Source organism: Colossoma macropomum, unplaced genomic scaffold, assembly GCF_904425465.1.
Source record: "Colossoma macropomum unplaced genomic scaffold, Colossoma_macropomum, whole genome shotgun sequence".
Lineage (NCBI taxonomy): Eukaryota > Metazoa > Chordata > Actinopteri > Characiformes > Serrasalmidae > Colossoma > Colossoma macropomum.
Genome location: NW_023494809.1, coordinates 4,397,241 through 4,409,788, shown reverse-complemented (window position 1 = coordinate 4,409,788; position 12,548 = coordinate 4,397,241). Strand labels below are relative to the sequence as shown.

Below are 12,548 nucleotides of genomic sequence, written 5' to 3'. Positions count from 1 at the left end.
CAGGGGTGATGCTACAACTCCAAAAGTGGGGGGGGGCAAAAGATGCTGTTTCAAAATAAATAAATAAATAAATAACATTTTAAAAAGCGGTTGGCTGAGTGACAAAGTGCAATTAGCCCACTGACTAAAACTGCCTTTCATGTCATGCTAAGACCATGTCCTAATAAACCTACTCAGAGGTGGGAAGTAACTAGTTACATTTACCCTAGTACATGTACTTCAGTAAAATATTGATGGACTTTTACTCTCCTGGGTATTTTTGAAATCATTTTACTTTCGCACAATCTTCAGTTCCTATGCTGATAAATGCTGGATGTAGTAGAAGTTCCACTGCTGTACTGAGTACTTAAGTAGTACTTCTTTTGTATTTCTACTCAAGTTGTTTTGGGGAAAGTACTTTTACTTGTGCAGTTATTTTATGCAAGTATTAATACTTTTACAGCTTCAGTAGCTGCAGCATCAGATAGCATTATTTGTTCGCTAACATCTGTCAAGAACATCAGGCTGTTTTCAAACACAGTTCATTGTCCAAAGACACACCACAGTTTTGTATATGTGTGATTCTGTATCTCTTTCATTTGGTTCATATGGTGGACTTCAGAGGCTAAATTGCACTAAATTACACGAGTGTTTGTTTATTGATCTGAAGTTTTGCAGGGATGCAAGCGTTCTGTTACTGTCACATTCACAACAATGAAAACAGAGAAACAGAAAATAGAGACGCTTATCGTCTGTGTGTGTACCAGTTTCAATCTAACTGATCAGGACGCTGATGCTTGGCTAAAAAGATGCTTCAGTCCATGTACCAAAATCTAACTCATATCATTGTTTCACTGCTTGTCTCTCGTTGTTTACAGCAGCTTGCAGTGCAGGAACAATGTGAACATTTGTAAAGAATGAAATGTTAAAGCAGCAGTTGTGCAGACAGTACAGAGAAAATGTGCTCTGGAAAAAAGCGTCCTCTGGTGTTGAATTCCCTCGTGAATTAGCGCAGTTCAGCTGTTTGGTTCTGCCTGAATGCGGGTGGAGTTTCATGCGTCAGGCAGGTCTAAAAGCTCCTCCCAGCTGAAATGGAGATTTTGATTAGCTCTGCCGCTTAACAGAGTTTTACTGTTTAGTCTGTTCATGCTTGTCAGTACTTCATGCAGTTTAGGGAAAGCGGAGGTTTTTATGTGCACGTCCTGATATTTATTAGTTTATAACATTTTGTATAATAGCTTTTGAGCTTTTGTTGATTTTTCTGTAAAGCTCTTTGTAAACGTGTTCTAAAAAGGTCTAGGAATAACTAAAGTTTAGTATTAGTTTTACAATGCAGTGTTAAGTTACTGTTTTGATGTCTCTGTTTCTTCACTTGTATAGGAGGAAAAGAGGCCTGAAGGTGCGGAAGGCAGCTGGAGGGAGCTGGAAGACATTTTTTGCGATTGGGAAGCCTGCAGGCTCAGGCCGCCGTAAGCCCATACGGATCAGCTCCTTATTCCAGCCTGCAACCTCTCACGCAGGTACTGAGTCCCACTATTGTTAATTTGGTAATATTGAGGGGGAGGAGACCTCATCTAAAACTGTTTACATCCATAGACCTAAGCATGCATTATTATGTGTATTGTCACTTATTTTCTATGGCTGTCTGTGTGGTTCTATTTATTTACCCATTCCTTCGCCTAGATTCACTCTCAAATCTTTCCCCATACTCAATGAGTCACATGAATACTGACTTGTTGACAGAGAATCAGTAGCATCCTAATGTCTGTTGTCATGGCTTCAGGTTGCAGGGTGGACAGTGTGACTCTGAGGTCAGCTAAGAGTGAAGAGTCTCTGTCTTCTCAGCACAGTGGAGCAGGTAGGAACAAATTACCTCAGGCACTATTAATTTAAAAGAATAATTTAACTAAAAATGATGCGAAGTAGTTATCATTAGCACCATTTAATTAATATTGAACTTGTTTTGCCCGTATGTCATCTGTTTGACATCTGCTAACACCCACTTCAGCTAATCAGCTAGTTGCGTGGAAGCAGTGTATTAGACCACAGTAGTATATTTTGTATGTTTTGGGCTCCATAATTTGGTGCCATAAAACAGAGCATTTTTATATATTTTTATTACAAGAGTGTTTAGATTAAGACTTAAGACATAAATTTTTTGACCATATTCCAGGCCATGATTAGCATATTTCTCTGGCACCAAAATGCCCACATACATGGACTTGCACACCACTATATTAGAAGGTAATGTGATGTTGTTTTTTTCTCTTTCTTTTAGGTCAGGGGAAGCTACAGCGCTTGCGAAGGCCTCGCTCCAGCAGTGATGGCCTCTCTCTGGCCGCCTCCATGGACCCTCAGCTCCTACCCCAGCCCCCTCCAGCTCAGATCCCACCCAGTCGCTCATACGACAGCCTGCTGCCTGAGGAGGCCCGAGACGCAGATGAGGAAGAGGATGAGGAAGATGATGAGGAGGGGGTATACATGCTGCCCGATTTCTCGCAGGACCCCACCGCCTCCTGGATGGCCGAGGACGTCATTGACTTTAGCCCCACCTTCCCGGATGACGGGCCAATCGGGATTGGAGGCAGTGCCGTCGCCCCTGGAGGCAGGGAGTCTCCACCCGCAGCTACGCCCCCTCCCTACCGCTGCCTGAGCCACCAGGGACATGCCCGCTCTGGAAGTCAGCGGTCAATCACGGAGGACCCAGACTCTGTGCTCAATCAGTCAGAAGTTGCAGCCCGCAGGAGTCTGATATTGGCTGCTGCTGCCCCGCCCCAGCAGGTGTTCTGCCAGCACAGGCCCTCCGCTGCCTCTAACCCTGCCACTAGCACCACCCAGCAAGGAGAGGCCAACCTAAGCCCCTCCCACAGTCAGCTTCCAGCTCCAGCAACCTCCACCCCATCCTCGCAGCCTCCACAGGAGAAGCGCTCCTTTACAAAGAAGGTGGTACATGCGCTGTCTCCTAAAGCACCAAAGTCGCCTCCTCTGGATATATCTGACCCCATCGCCATCAGCGTGCCTGCCAAGGTGAATTTCACACAGCTGGAAATAGTTGTTCTATAAGCCTGGCTGTTGAGCTGTGCTGCTCAAGGAGAGGCTTTGGGGGGTCAGTGTGTGCCACTGAGGCAGGCAGATTTCATACCTGTACAAAATCTGATTATGTTACAGTGTATACTTTTAAAGCATCCTCAGAGCACAGCCTCAGGTTTTAGACATCACACAAAACAGCTCTGGCTTTTGTTAAAAACACTGTCATGTCTCACGTACAATCAGATGAAATAGCCTTAGACAAAATAGCATCAGGCTAAGCAGCCACAGACTTTAGCCTTGGATGCTAAAGTTTGTGTGGCATTCACAATTGAGTTCGTTTTATTGTAGATTAATTAGTTTTGTGGCCAGATTAAGGATGACAGTTAACTGCAACCACAGCTTTTACTGAACTGCGCTGTTATTGTCTAAACAACCCAAAAAAGGCCCCCAAAGTCCTTTTTGTACAGTTAGTTTTGTTTGTTTTTTTGTTTGTTTTTTGTTTTAAATGACAAACATGATGCTGTGTAATAGTAAGTGCTCACAGATTTTACTTACAGTTACTTTAACCATGGTTTGACGAAATACAGTATAACTGCAGTTGAAATGCTGATGTTACAGATATTGCAAGTGGCTGAAGTCTGGTTTCCGTCTTCCACTTTAAAATAGTTCCAAACTGCACACATTAAAATGAGAGAATCATGTCCATTTGTCATATTTACAACAGTAGGATAAATAAAGCTCAGTAGGGCAAAACAGAATTGGAATTGGATGAAGCTTGAAGATTGATCCATTAATCTGTTCCAAATGTGATTTTTTTCACAGTGGATTGTGAGATCAGTACTTCCTCTATCATTTTCTCATAGTGATGCACATGCTTATGCATAGTCACAGAAATTACTCATAACCTTTCAGGTGCTGGAAATGATTGGCGGGCGAGCTGGCGAATTGCAGCCTGGGACTCCAGGTGGCGGACCTTCCCAGCCACCTCAAATGATATCCATGCTGCTGAGATCATGTGACTTCCAACTCACAGAGAGTTGCCAACAGGAGCTAAGCAGCAAGCTGGGCCACGAGGCCAAGATCAAGGGCCCCAGTGAGTACAGTGTCATGCTGTTATTATGTTCCATCATCAGATCCTATTAATATTAGTATAGAATGGTATAGAACAGTGTTCACCATCCCACTTTTCAGGGCCGCCTAGATGGTCCGTATTTTTTCCTCATCCTTATGTGTTGAGTTTTTGCCACTCTCTTTTCTCCCAGGCATTATTGGTCCCACTGGTGCCCCCCTGCCCTCGCAGCAGCCTCCTCCCCCTCCTCCGAAAAACCCAGCGCGTCTCATGGCCTTGGCCCTGACGGAGAGTGCCAACAAAGCTCTCCGGCAGGGTGCTTCTCCTCCCTACCGGCCCCGCCAGACCCCTCCGGAGACCGACACCCGCTTCCAGCGGTCCCTCTCCGCAGACGCAGGGGCACTGCTATCCTCGGACCCTGACCAGCTATACTCCACGGTGCGCCCCCTGTCTGTGTGGATGACTGAGGGTGAGGGTGAAGATGGTCCTGCTGAGAAGGCTCCAGACAGATCACATGAGGAGGAGCCAAGGTCACCCCCAGCCCAGGTCTGTTTGTGTTTGCACATACATACAAAATACTGGGAAGTTGCTGTGAGTAAAGGTCTTATCAAACTGTAAAATAGAATCTGTTTAATTGGAATGTAATTGGATTTGTTTGTGCCCCACTTAAAGCCACAGTTTTAAATAACTTAAAATTTAAAACTTAAAATAACTTAAAATAAAAACTTTGGATATTAACCAAGTAGTACCTAGGGGTGGACAAGGTGCAAACTTCTGTGCTTGAAATTAGCTGTTAATGTGCTGTTAACTGAACTTACAATCATCACAATAAAATTTGTACTTTTACCCAAATGTACATATATATATAATACTTTTAGTAATTGTATATTTTGTAATATTTTATATATTTACTCATGTAATATTTTTATACAATATTTTGGTGTATTCTTTTGCTGTCAAACAATTAAATGCGTATCTAATATCAAACAAGTTATGAGATGTTTAAATCAGGTTTTCGTTCTAACCATAGTACTGAGACAGCATTGATTTGTGCTGTCAATGACCTGATGCACAAAATCCTTCTATTTTGGTCTTACTGGATCTTAGTGTTGATCACAAGATTCTAGTCCACAGCTTGAAAATCGCGTAGGCCTCTCAGTTTAGAATGGTATATATAATATTTAGATAATAGACAGTTCATGGCTTCACCGGGGAATCATTCATCAATCATTTTTTGTGGAGTCCCACAAAGTCCGGTTTTGGGGTTTTTGCTTTTCTCTTTGTACATGTTACCTCTGGTGATGCCATTAGGAAACATGAATTTTTCATAGCTATGTTGATGAAACACAATTATACATTTCCATTCCTTCTGTTAATCAAGACTCTGTAACCAGGCTCACCAGCTGTGAGATATTTCTCAGTGGATGTCATAAAATTTTGTACAACTAGATTATGAAAAACTGAACTACTGTTCATTGGTACTAAAACTCAGATGAAGCTGCTTTCTGAGAAACATCATTCTTTAGCTTCATAAACCAAACCAGATGTATGAAATCCATGTGTAATCTTAGATTCTGAGCTCTGTTTTATCTTACGTGTAAACACAGTCACTAAAGTAGCTTTTTATATATATTTTATACATTTTTCATACATTTGTTACAAACAGAGTGACTAGATTTAGCACAAGTGACTAAATTAAAACTCTACACCTCTTGGTGTTTATCATTTTACATTTTATCTGTGTCATTTTCTTACATGATTCTTTTCTTACATAATTTCTTGTATTAATGTTAAGCTTTATCACCTGTCTGTAAAGCAGTTTGAGCTGCCACTAGCATGAAAGGTGCTATATTAATAAAGATTATTATTATTATTATTATTATTATTATGATTATTATTTTACTCAATTACAGAAGTTTTGTCCTGTTTTCTCTTAACAGGACCTGGTAAGGACCTATATCATTTTGTTTCTTGGTTCTAGCAGTTTGGAGATTTTCAGAGGTTGACATGTATCCAGTCTCTTTAGTCAGTGTTATGAAACAAATTAATACTGTTTTTCTGTTGAGGATTCACTGAGTGTGACTTCTGAATGCAGCAGAACTTCTCAGTTTTACAAAATGGTGTTGTTTCTCTAACTAACAGGACACAGGAACTCTCTCCTCTGATGCCTCAGTTTCTGATTCTGGAGCATCCAACTCTGAGCTGTCTGCAGGCAGCTCTTCTGGGGACAATGAGAAAACCCCGAGCCCCATCTATAAGAATCAGCAGCAGCTTCCTCAACCACCAACAGAGCCTTCTAAATCAAGCCCCCCCTCTGCCAGTGAGGCTCCCCCACAGAGGAAACCCCCAGCCTACGGCCGCCAGTTCTCCGCTCCACACCTCCAGCAACAGAAGTCCAGTACTCAGTCCATGTCCCCTGCCCAATCCCACTCCCAGCTCCTGCACTCCAAATCAGAGAGCTCGCCCTTGGCACAGGTACATGCCTTCCAGCCCACACGGCCCAAAGTACCCCCTAAACCATTGGATCTTGCCCCACAAAGAGCTCCGCTTTCCAAGACCGACCGGCAGGACTTTACACGCCGCTCCCTGGATGCTGGACGCATCCGCCGCATGGTGGGTCCAGCTCAGGGCAACCCACCACTTTCCAGAGCCTTTTCAGAGCGCATTAGTAGTACATCAGATGCACTGTCTCGCTACCATGCAGCAAGAATGGCCAGCCAGGCGGCCCAGGCTGCGCAGGCTGTACAACCTCCCACACAGCAGCAAGGCCAGTTACCTCTTGTCCGACCAGCATTCTCATCTTCTGAAGACCCATCCAAAATGGAGAACTTCTACTATGAGATTGGTGCCCCTGAGCATCCTCAGGGCCCACCTAGCTACTCCCAGCACAGCTACCAGAACATGAGGCTGGATCTAGAGGGTAACTACCGTCTTTCAGACCCGGCCAACCAGAGACCCCTGTCCAGGAGTCACCCTCCACCCCAGTACTCACAGGTGCCTGCATCCACCAGGACTCCTCAGCTTTGGTCCTCTGAGGCCACCCGTGCCTGGGCTGCAGCCCACTCACACTCCTTCTCCTTTTCTCACTCCCATTCTCATCGTCATCCCCAAGACCATCCGCCAGGTCATCGCCACCCTCGGCTCCAGCGCCAAACATCCTCCTCTGTCAAGCTGGTTCGTAGTGAAATGCACCCCATCCCCGCCTCTGCTGGCTTACCATCCTCCGGTGGTCTGGTTCCCCTGTCCGTGCATCAACGCAACCTGCACTGTCCACAGCGTTCACCCTCATCCGACCTCACTGCCTCCCAGCTGCACCCGTACTTTGAAAACGGTAAAGTGTGCTATCGGTACTTTGAGTCCTCCAGGCCAGAGGAGGCACTGCTGAGCTACCATCAGCCTGCCGCGTCAAAGTCGCCCCAGGCTCAGTCATCCCAGGCTTCCCCACTACAAGCACATAAACCTCCCTCAAAAGAGCAGTCAGAGCCCATCTATGTGAACTACCCTTTCACCAGCCCTCCAGGAGCTGGAGTGAATGCTAAGACCTGGGCCACCACTGATCTTGATGGAGATGCACATCAAGAGGCTGAACCTCTTGCCCCCCCTCCTGAGCCACCGCCAGAGGATGAGCAGCAGCCCTCACACCAGACTACAGAGCTGGAGAGTCCCACAACTAGCTTTGAAAGCCCTGCACAAAATGATGCTGCCTCAGATTCAAGAGCACTGGAGATGCCCACCGAGATCAGCATGGCGCACTTCCGCAGCCGCTCGGACCCTCAGACATCCAGTTCGGAGCCTAGACAGGCTTTGACAGGAAAGGACATTGCCTCCTTGTTGATTGAGAAGCTGGCAGAGGATGAAAGAGAGGGCCCAAGCCTGGCCACATCATCCTCTGCATCTTCCTCACCCCACATCGAGTACCCCCCTAACCCTTACCCCAGTCAGCAGCAGCAGCAGCGCCTTCCACCTGCCTACAATGTGTACACTCCTGGACCATCTCGGAGTCATTTTGAGGGCACAGCACGGGAAGCCTCAGGTGCTTTCCAACGGCAGGACCCCTTGCGCCGATCTTCCGGCAGCCAGTACCGGCAAGTCTTTGATGTCATGCCGTCTGGTGACCAAGTCCTTAAGTTCTACAGAAGTCAAGACTTTATCCCAGCCCCCCAGGGAGACAGCACAACCCCTAACCCTTACCCCCCAAGACCTCATTACCAGGACCCTCCGTACCCTAGTCGAAGCCCCCAGGCTCACCCAGGCACACCACACACCTCTACTTCTCCCTCGGCAGCCTTCTCAAACTTGGCACTAAGCACACCAAGAGGATACGGGCCCCAAATGGCTGTCAATCCATATAACCAGTACCCCTACCAGGCAGGTCCGGTGCTTCCCCACTACCCCAGTGCCCCACAAAGGGACATGATCTTGGATCCCGCTCTTCGACCTGCAGCGCTCCGCGGCCAGCGGGGCATAAACCGGCAGGGCAGTCTGCCCGGTCCCAACTGGACCATCCACACAGAGGGCCAGACCCGCAGCTACTGCTGAAGCACAACTGACCACCTTGTTAAGACTGAGTGTGAGATCTGATGAATGTCCTAATATAACCCCACTGCTGTACCAGTGAGAGAAACTGGGAGAGACAGACAGACAGAAACAAGATGGAGGTGCAAGAAGGGAAAGTTAAAGAATCAAAGAAGTGAACCGTAAAGTGGCTTAGATATGTAAACATTCCAGTAGACACTGTGCTGTCCAGCAGAGGGCATAAGAGAATTGTATGGCTGCTGTCCCTCTGAAGGGAGTATCAGGTATTCGCATAGTGGTGGTGTTTTTCTGCTTTAGGTACTTTCTGGGTTTAAGTTACTTTATTACAAGCACACTAGATAACAGGACAGAGAGAGCTGTACTTGGAAATAAGCTTAGTTGATTTTTTCCCTTTTCCTTTCTTTTGGGGAGGGTCTGGGTAAAGTCTGACTATAACCTTGTGCTGCTGGTGGTTTTTAAAGAAGCGATCTGTTCTATTTTGTCTCAACGTTTCTGCTGTTTGTAGCAGCCAGACATTTTTGTTTTTATTGCTTTTTCATTTTTTTAAGTTAACTTAAGTTTTCACTGCAAAGAAAGCATGTAAAATAGTTTTTTTTGTTTTGTTTTGTTTCAGGTATTGTGAAGAATAGGACTGTAATTTTAGTTTTTATTCACTGGTGTGTATGAGAGAGTGAGTGAAAGAGAATGCCTTTTCATTTTTGTATGAGTGCTTCTGTCTCATTAGTCTATACTCCTGTTCAAAAGTACACAAAAAGAAAGAGAAGGAAAACACTGCCATTAGTGTGTATGTGTGCGTCTGTCCATATTTATGCAAGGTACAGCACTGTATGTTTGGTTCTAAGTAGAGCATGTGGGGATCTCAATAGCTAAACTATGCCCGTAATTGTTGTGCTGATTCTTAAACGTTGCATCAGTCAGTTGAAAACTATGGATATAGAATAGGAAAATAATACGGACATAGGTTAGGATTTTTTGCTTTGACCAGTGCCCTTTATGTGCGGCATTGGACACCTGTAGAACCTGTCATTTTTCAGAGTCTGAAGAATTGTTGACAATGTGAATCCAATCTAATCCCTTTAGGTAAGGCAAAGCTCTGTCTGCGTTCACAAGTCCCACATAACAGTCACCACTACAGCACAGTGTACACTACATCAGAGGTGGCCAACTCCTGGTTCCTGGAGAGCAAACTTTTTGGTCCTTTAATTTAGCTCCAAAACTAAAACATCTGAGATCAAACCGCTCTGAATCTTCGGTGTCTATAGTGGAGCCATGTCTGGTGGATTAGGGTTGGAAATAAGCTCTGATGAAGGGTAGATCTCCATGGGCAGGAATTTTGAAGGGAATCTTGGGTTCCACGAATAAGGGTTGCACAATATGTTAATCTATTAATTGTCACAATACTGGCCTTTGCAATACTTGCATTACAAACCACTAAACAATCACTAAATGCTTTATGTGCTGTAAGCACCCTAACCCTCACAGATGGTACAGATGAGTCTTCAATCAAGGTATTCAGATGATCCATCAAATTTGTGGTTAAAATAATGGAGGCCTGTTTTTATCCAAACCATGATGTAATTGTGATATTGAATTTAGCCTATATTTTGCATGCCTAGTCATTACATGTCATAGGTCAATGCAATGAAAATGAAAACATTTCGTTTGGAGAAGTGAAGCCCCTGGGGATTTACATTTAAGAGTTTATTGCCAAGCCTAAACATTCGTCATGCTGCACCTTCAGATGTTGCTGAAGACTTTATTTCAATGGATTGGGTGCATTAGATTTGGGTAGTGCTTAAATTCTATCAAAAGCCGGATCTCCTGGTTGCGCATCCCTTAAGGTGTAACAGGGTTGACACCTGTAGGAATATTCATAGTAACTGATGCCTTTGCTTGAGCACTTGTTCAGTAACATGTTGAGGCATGAACATTACCTCATGAGTCAGTGTTAGTACAGATACTGAGCCTTTCATTGCTTTACTCTCATAGCATGCCCTGTCCTTAAAGGAATACTCCAATGCTTCTTAATCTAATTTCCGTCCTCCACGTCTGTAGCGCACAGTCAATTACTACGTAAAAAAACAACCCGTTGGCTTAAAGCACAGTTGAATTTAGAATCTTTCTGTGCTTGGTGTCATGCCCATATTAGGGACTCCAGGTCTAAGCTGGTTTTCTCTATGACAAAAACAAATGACGTTGTAGAAATTCACTGCTATCGTTCCTGTTGTAAACTAAAATGTTTCAGAGCCGATATATTTTACTGTACATGTTTTTTTTCCGCCAAGCTAGAAGGTCCCTCTGAATTCGGAGTCATTAAGGAGCCGAAATACGGCTATTGCTACCTGCTAACACTGCTGAGTGCTGAATTGACATCTGAATACTGGCAGTGTTGCCAAAATACCTCACACAAACCAGTAAGCTTTGGAAAAAAGTGCTGGTTTAGTTGCTTTGACAGACATAGGCAACAGTTTGAGTAGGCAATGTTAATGTGTGACAGTGTTAAAGTTTAATGGTAGACTTTCTTTCATGTAACGTTTTTTCAGTGCGCAGTGTTCGGTTGCTTGTAGCGTTATTCCTATTTTGACTACTAAATGACCCCGTAATTTAGACGATCTAGTGACACTAAGAAGGGAAAACAAAAACATCATTGGTGGAACATTTTTGTTTATTACGAGGTGTAACATTTTGAAAATGCTATTTATCTTTCTCACAGAGAAAACTTCCTTCGACTCCATTCCTTATATGGGCATGACACCAACTACAGAAAGGCCTGTTATAAGTGAGTTTCGAGGTATCCTTTTTTTTAAGCACAAGGAAATGTGTTAAAATGATTGCGGTAATCAAAGGGGCATTACAGATGTGGCAGATGGAGATTGGGTTGAAAAATGCTGGTGTCTTTCTCTAAGCAGTTGGCTCTGCTTTCCACTGCACATTTTTTCATCTGCTTTTCAATAGTAAGCTACTTTTGCTGACAAGTTTTGAAGGTACAAGGTTTAGCATGAGGTGTGTGTGTGTGTGTTTTTATGTGTGTGTGTGTGTGTGTGTGTATGAGAGAGTGAATGTATCTGTGTGTGTATGTCAGAGCTTTGTCTTTTTTATCCATAACTATGCAGTGAATAAGTACAAGGGAAGAATTTCCTACAACATGGTAACACTCCTCCAAATGGTAATACTACCTATGTATTTCAACAGACTGTGTGGGTGCGTCTGGGTTTGTGTGCTTTAAACCTAATCTTCCTGTCCAATGGTCACTCTTTCTGCCTTGTAGCACTTTGCAAAAGGCAATTCATCATATTTTGTAATATTTACCAATGTGTGAATTAAAAACTTGATGGTTGCATCAGTCATAAATATTGTTGGTTGTATTTTTTTGAGTCACAGAAAGGTCGAAAACAATGGGACAGTTTTAGTTCCTCAGCTTAGAAACGCAACATATATTCTTCCCACGTATAGTGTACAGAACCGCTTAGTGTAGATGTTACCATGACAACGAGCATCACGGGAGGCCGGTCAGAGTGAAACGATCAGCAGTGAGCAGCGCTTGTGTTTGTAATGGCTTTAAAATGATATCAGAAGGCCGAGAGGAAGACGTCGTGCTCTGAGACACATAAGCTGGATGTTCTGAAAACATCTGACACCACACTTTCATTTGTTTAATGTCCAGCCAAAATGGCCTTTGAGTATAAGATTATCCTGTGTCAGAAAAAAGATACATTTGACAAAATTACACAGGAGCCTCGACAACTAAACATATCAAACCTTGCAGTATTACTGTGTCGACTCTTTACTTTTAATACAGCTTCCATTCTTTTCATGAGACGTGCTTTCAGTTTTTCAAAGAAATCTGCAGGGATATTTTCCACACCTCCAAAGTTCCGTCTGAGAAGTTGGTTGCATTTTCTGCTTTTTACACTCCCAAGTAATCCCAATTACA

The 12,548-nt window shown here is 44.0% G+C and overlaps 1 protein-coding gene across 7 annotated transcripts in view; it reads left to right on the top strand.

Moving 5' to 3' along the window:
- The window catches only part of arhgap33 (Rho GTPase activating protein 33), an 89,469-nt gene extending 77,504 nt beyond the window's left edge, over window positions 1–11,965 (top strand). For 4 of the 7 annotated variants that reach the window (XM_036558074.1, XM_036558069.1, XM_036558073.1 and 1 more), the window contains 6 exons: window positions 1,360–1,499; window positions 1,763–1,837; window positions 2,258–3,006; window positions 3,922–4,102; window positions 4,272–4,624; window positions 6,221–11,965. In XM_036558074.1, the coding sequence (XP_036413967.1) occupies window positions 1,360–1,499; window positions 1,763–1,837; window positions 2,258–3,006; window positions 3,922–4,102; window positions 4,272–4,624; window positions 6,221–8,617 (3,895 nt within the window). In that variant the 3' untranslated portion in view covers window positions 8,618–11,965. The remainder of the gene's footprint in view (window positions 1–1,359; window positions 1,500–1,762; window positions 1,838–2,257; window positions 3,007–3,921; window positions 4,103–4,271; window positions 4,625–6,220) is intronic. The other 3 variants (XM_036558071.1, XM_036558070.1, XM_036558072.1) reach the window with 1 other exon arrangement.
- Window positions 11,966–12,548: the final 583 nt, after the last annotated feature.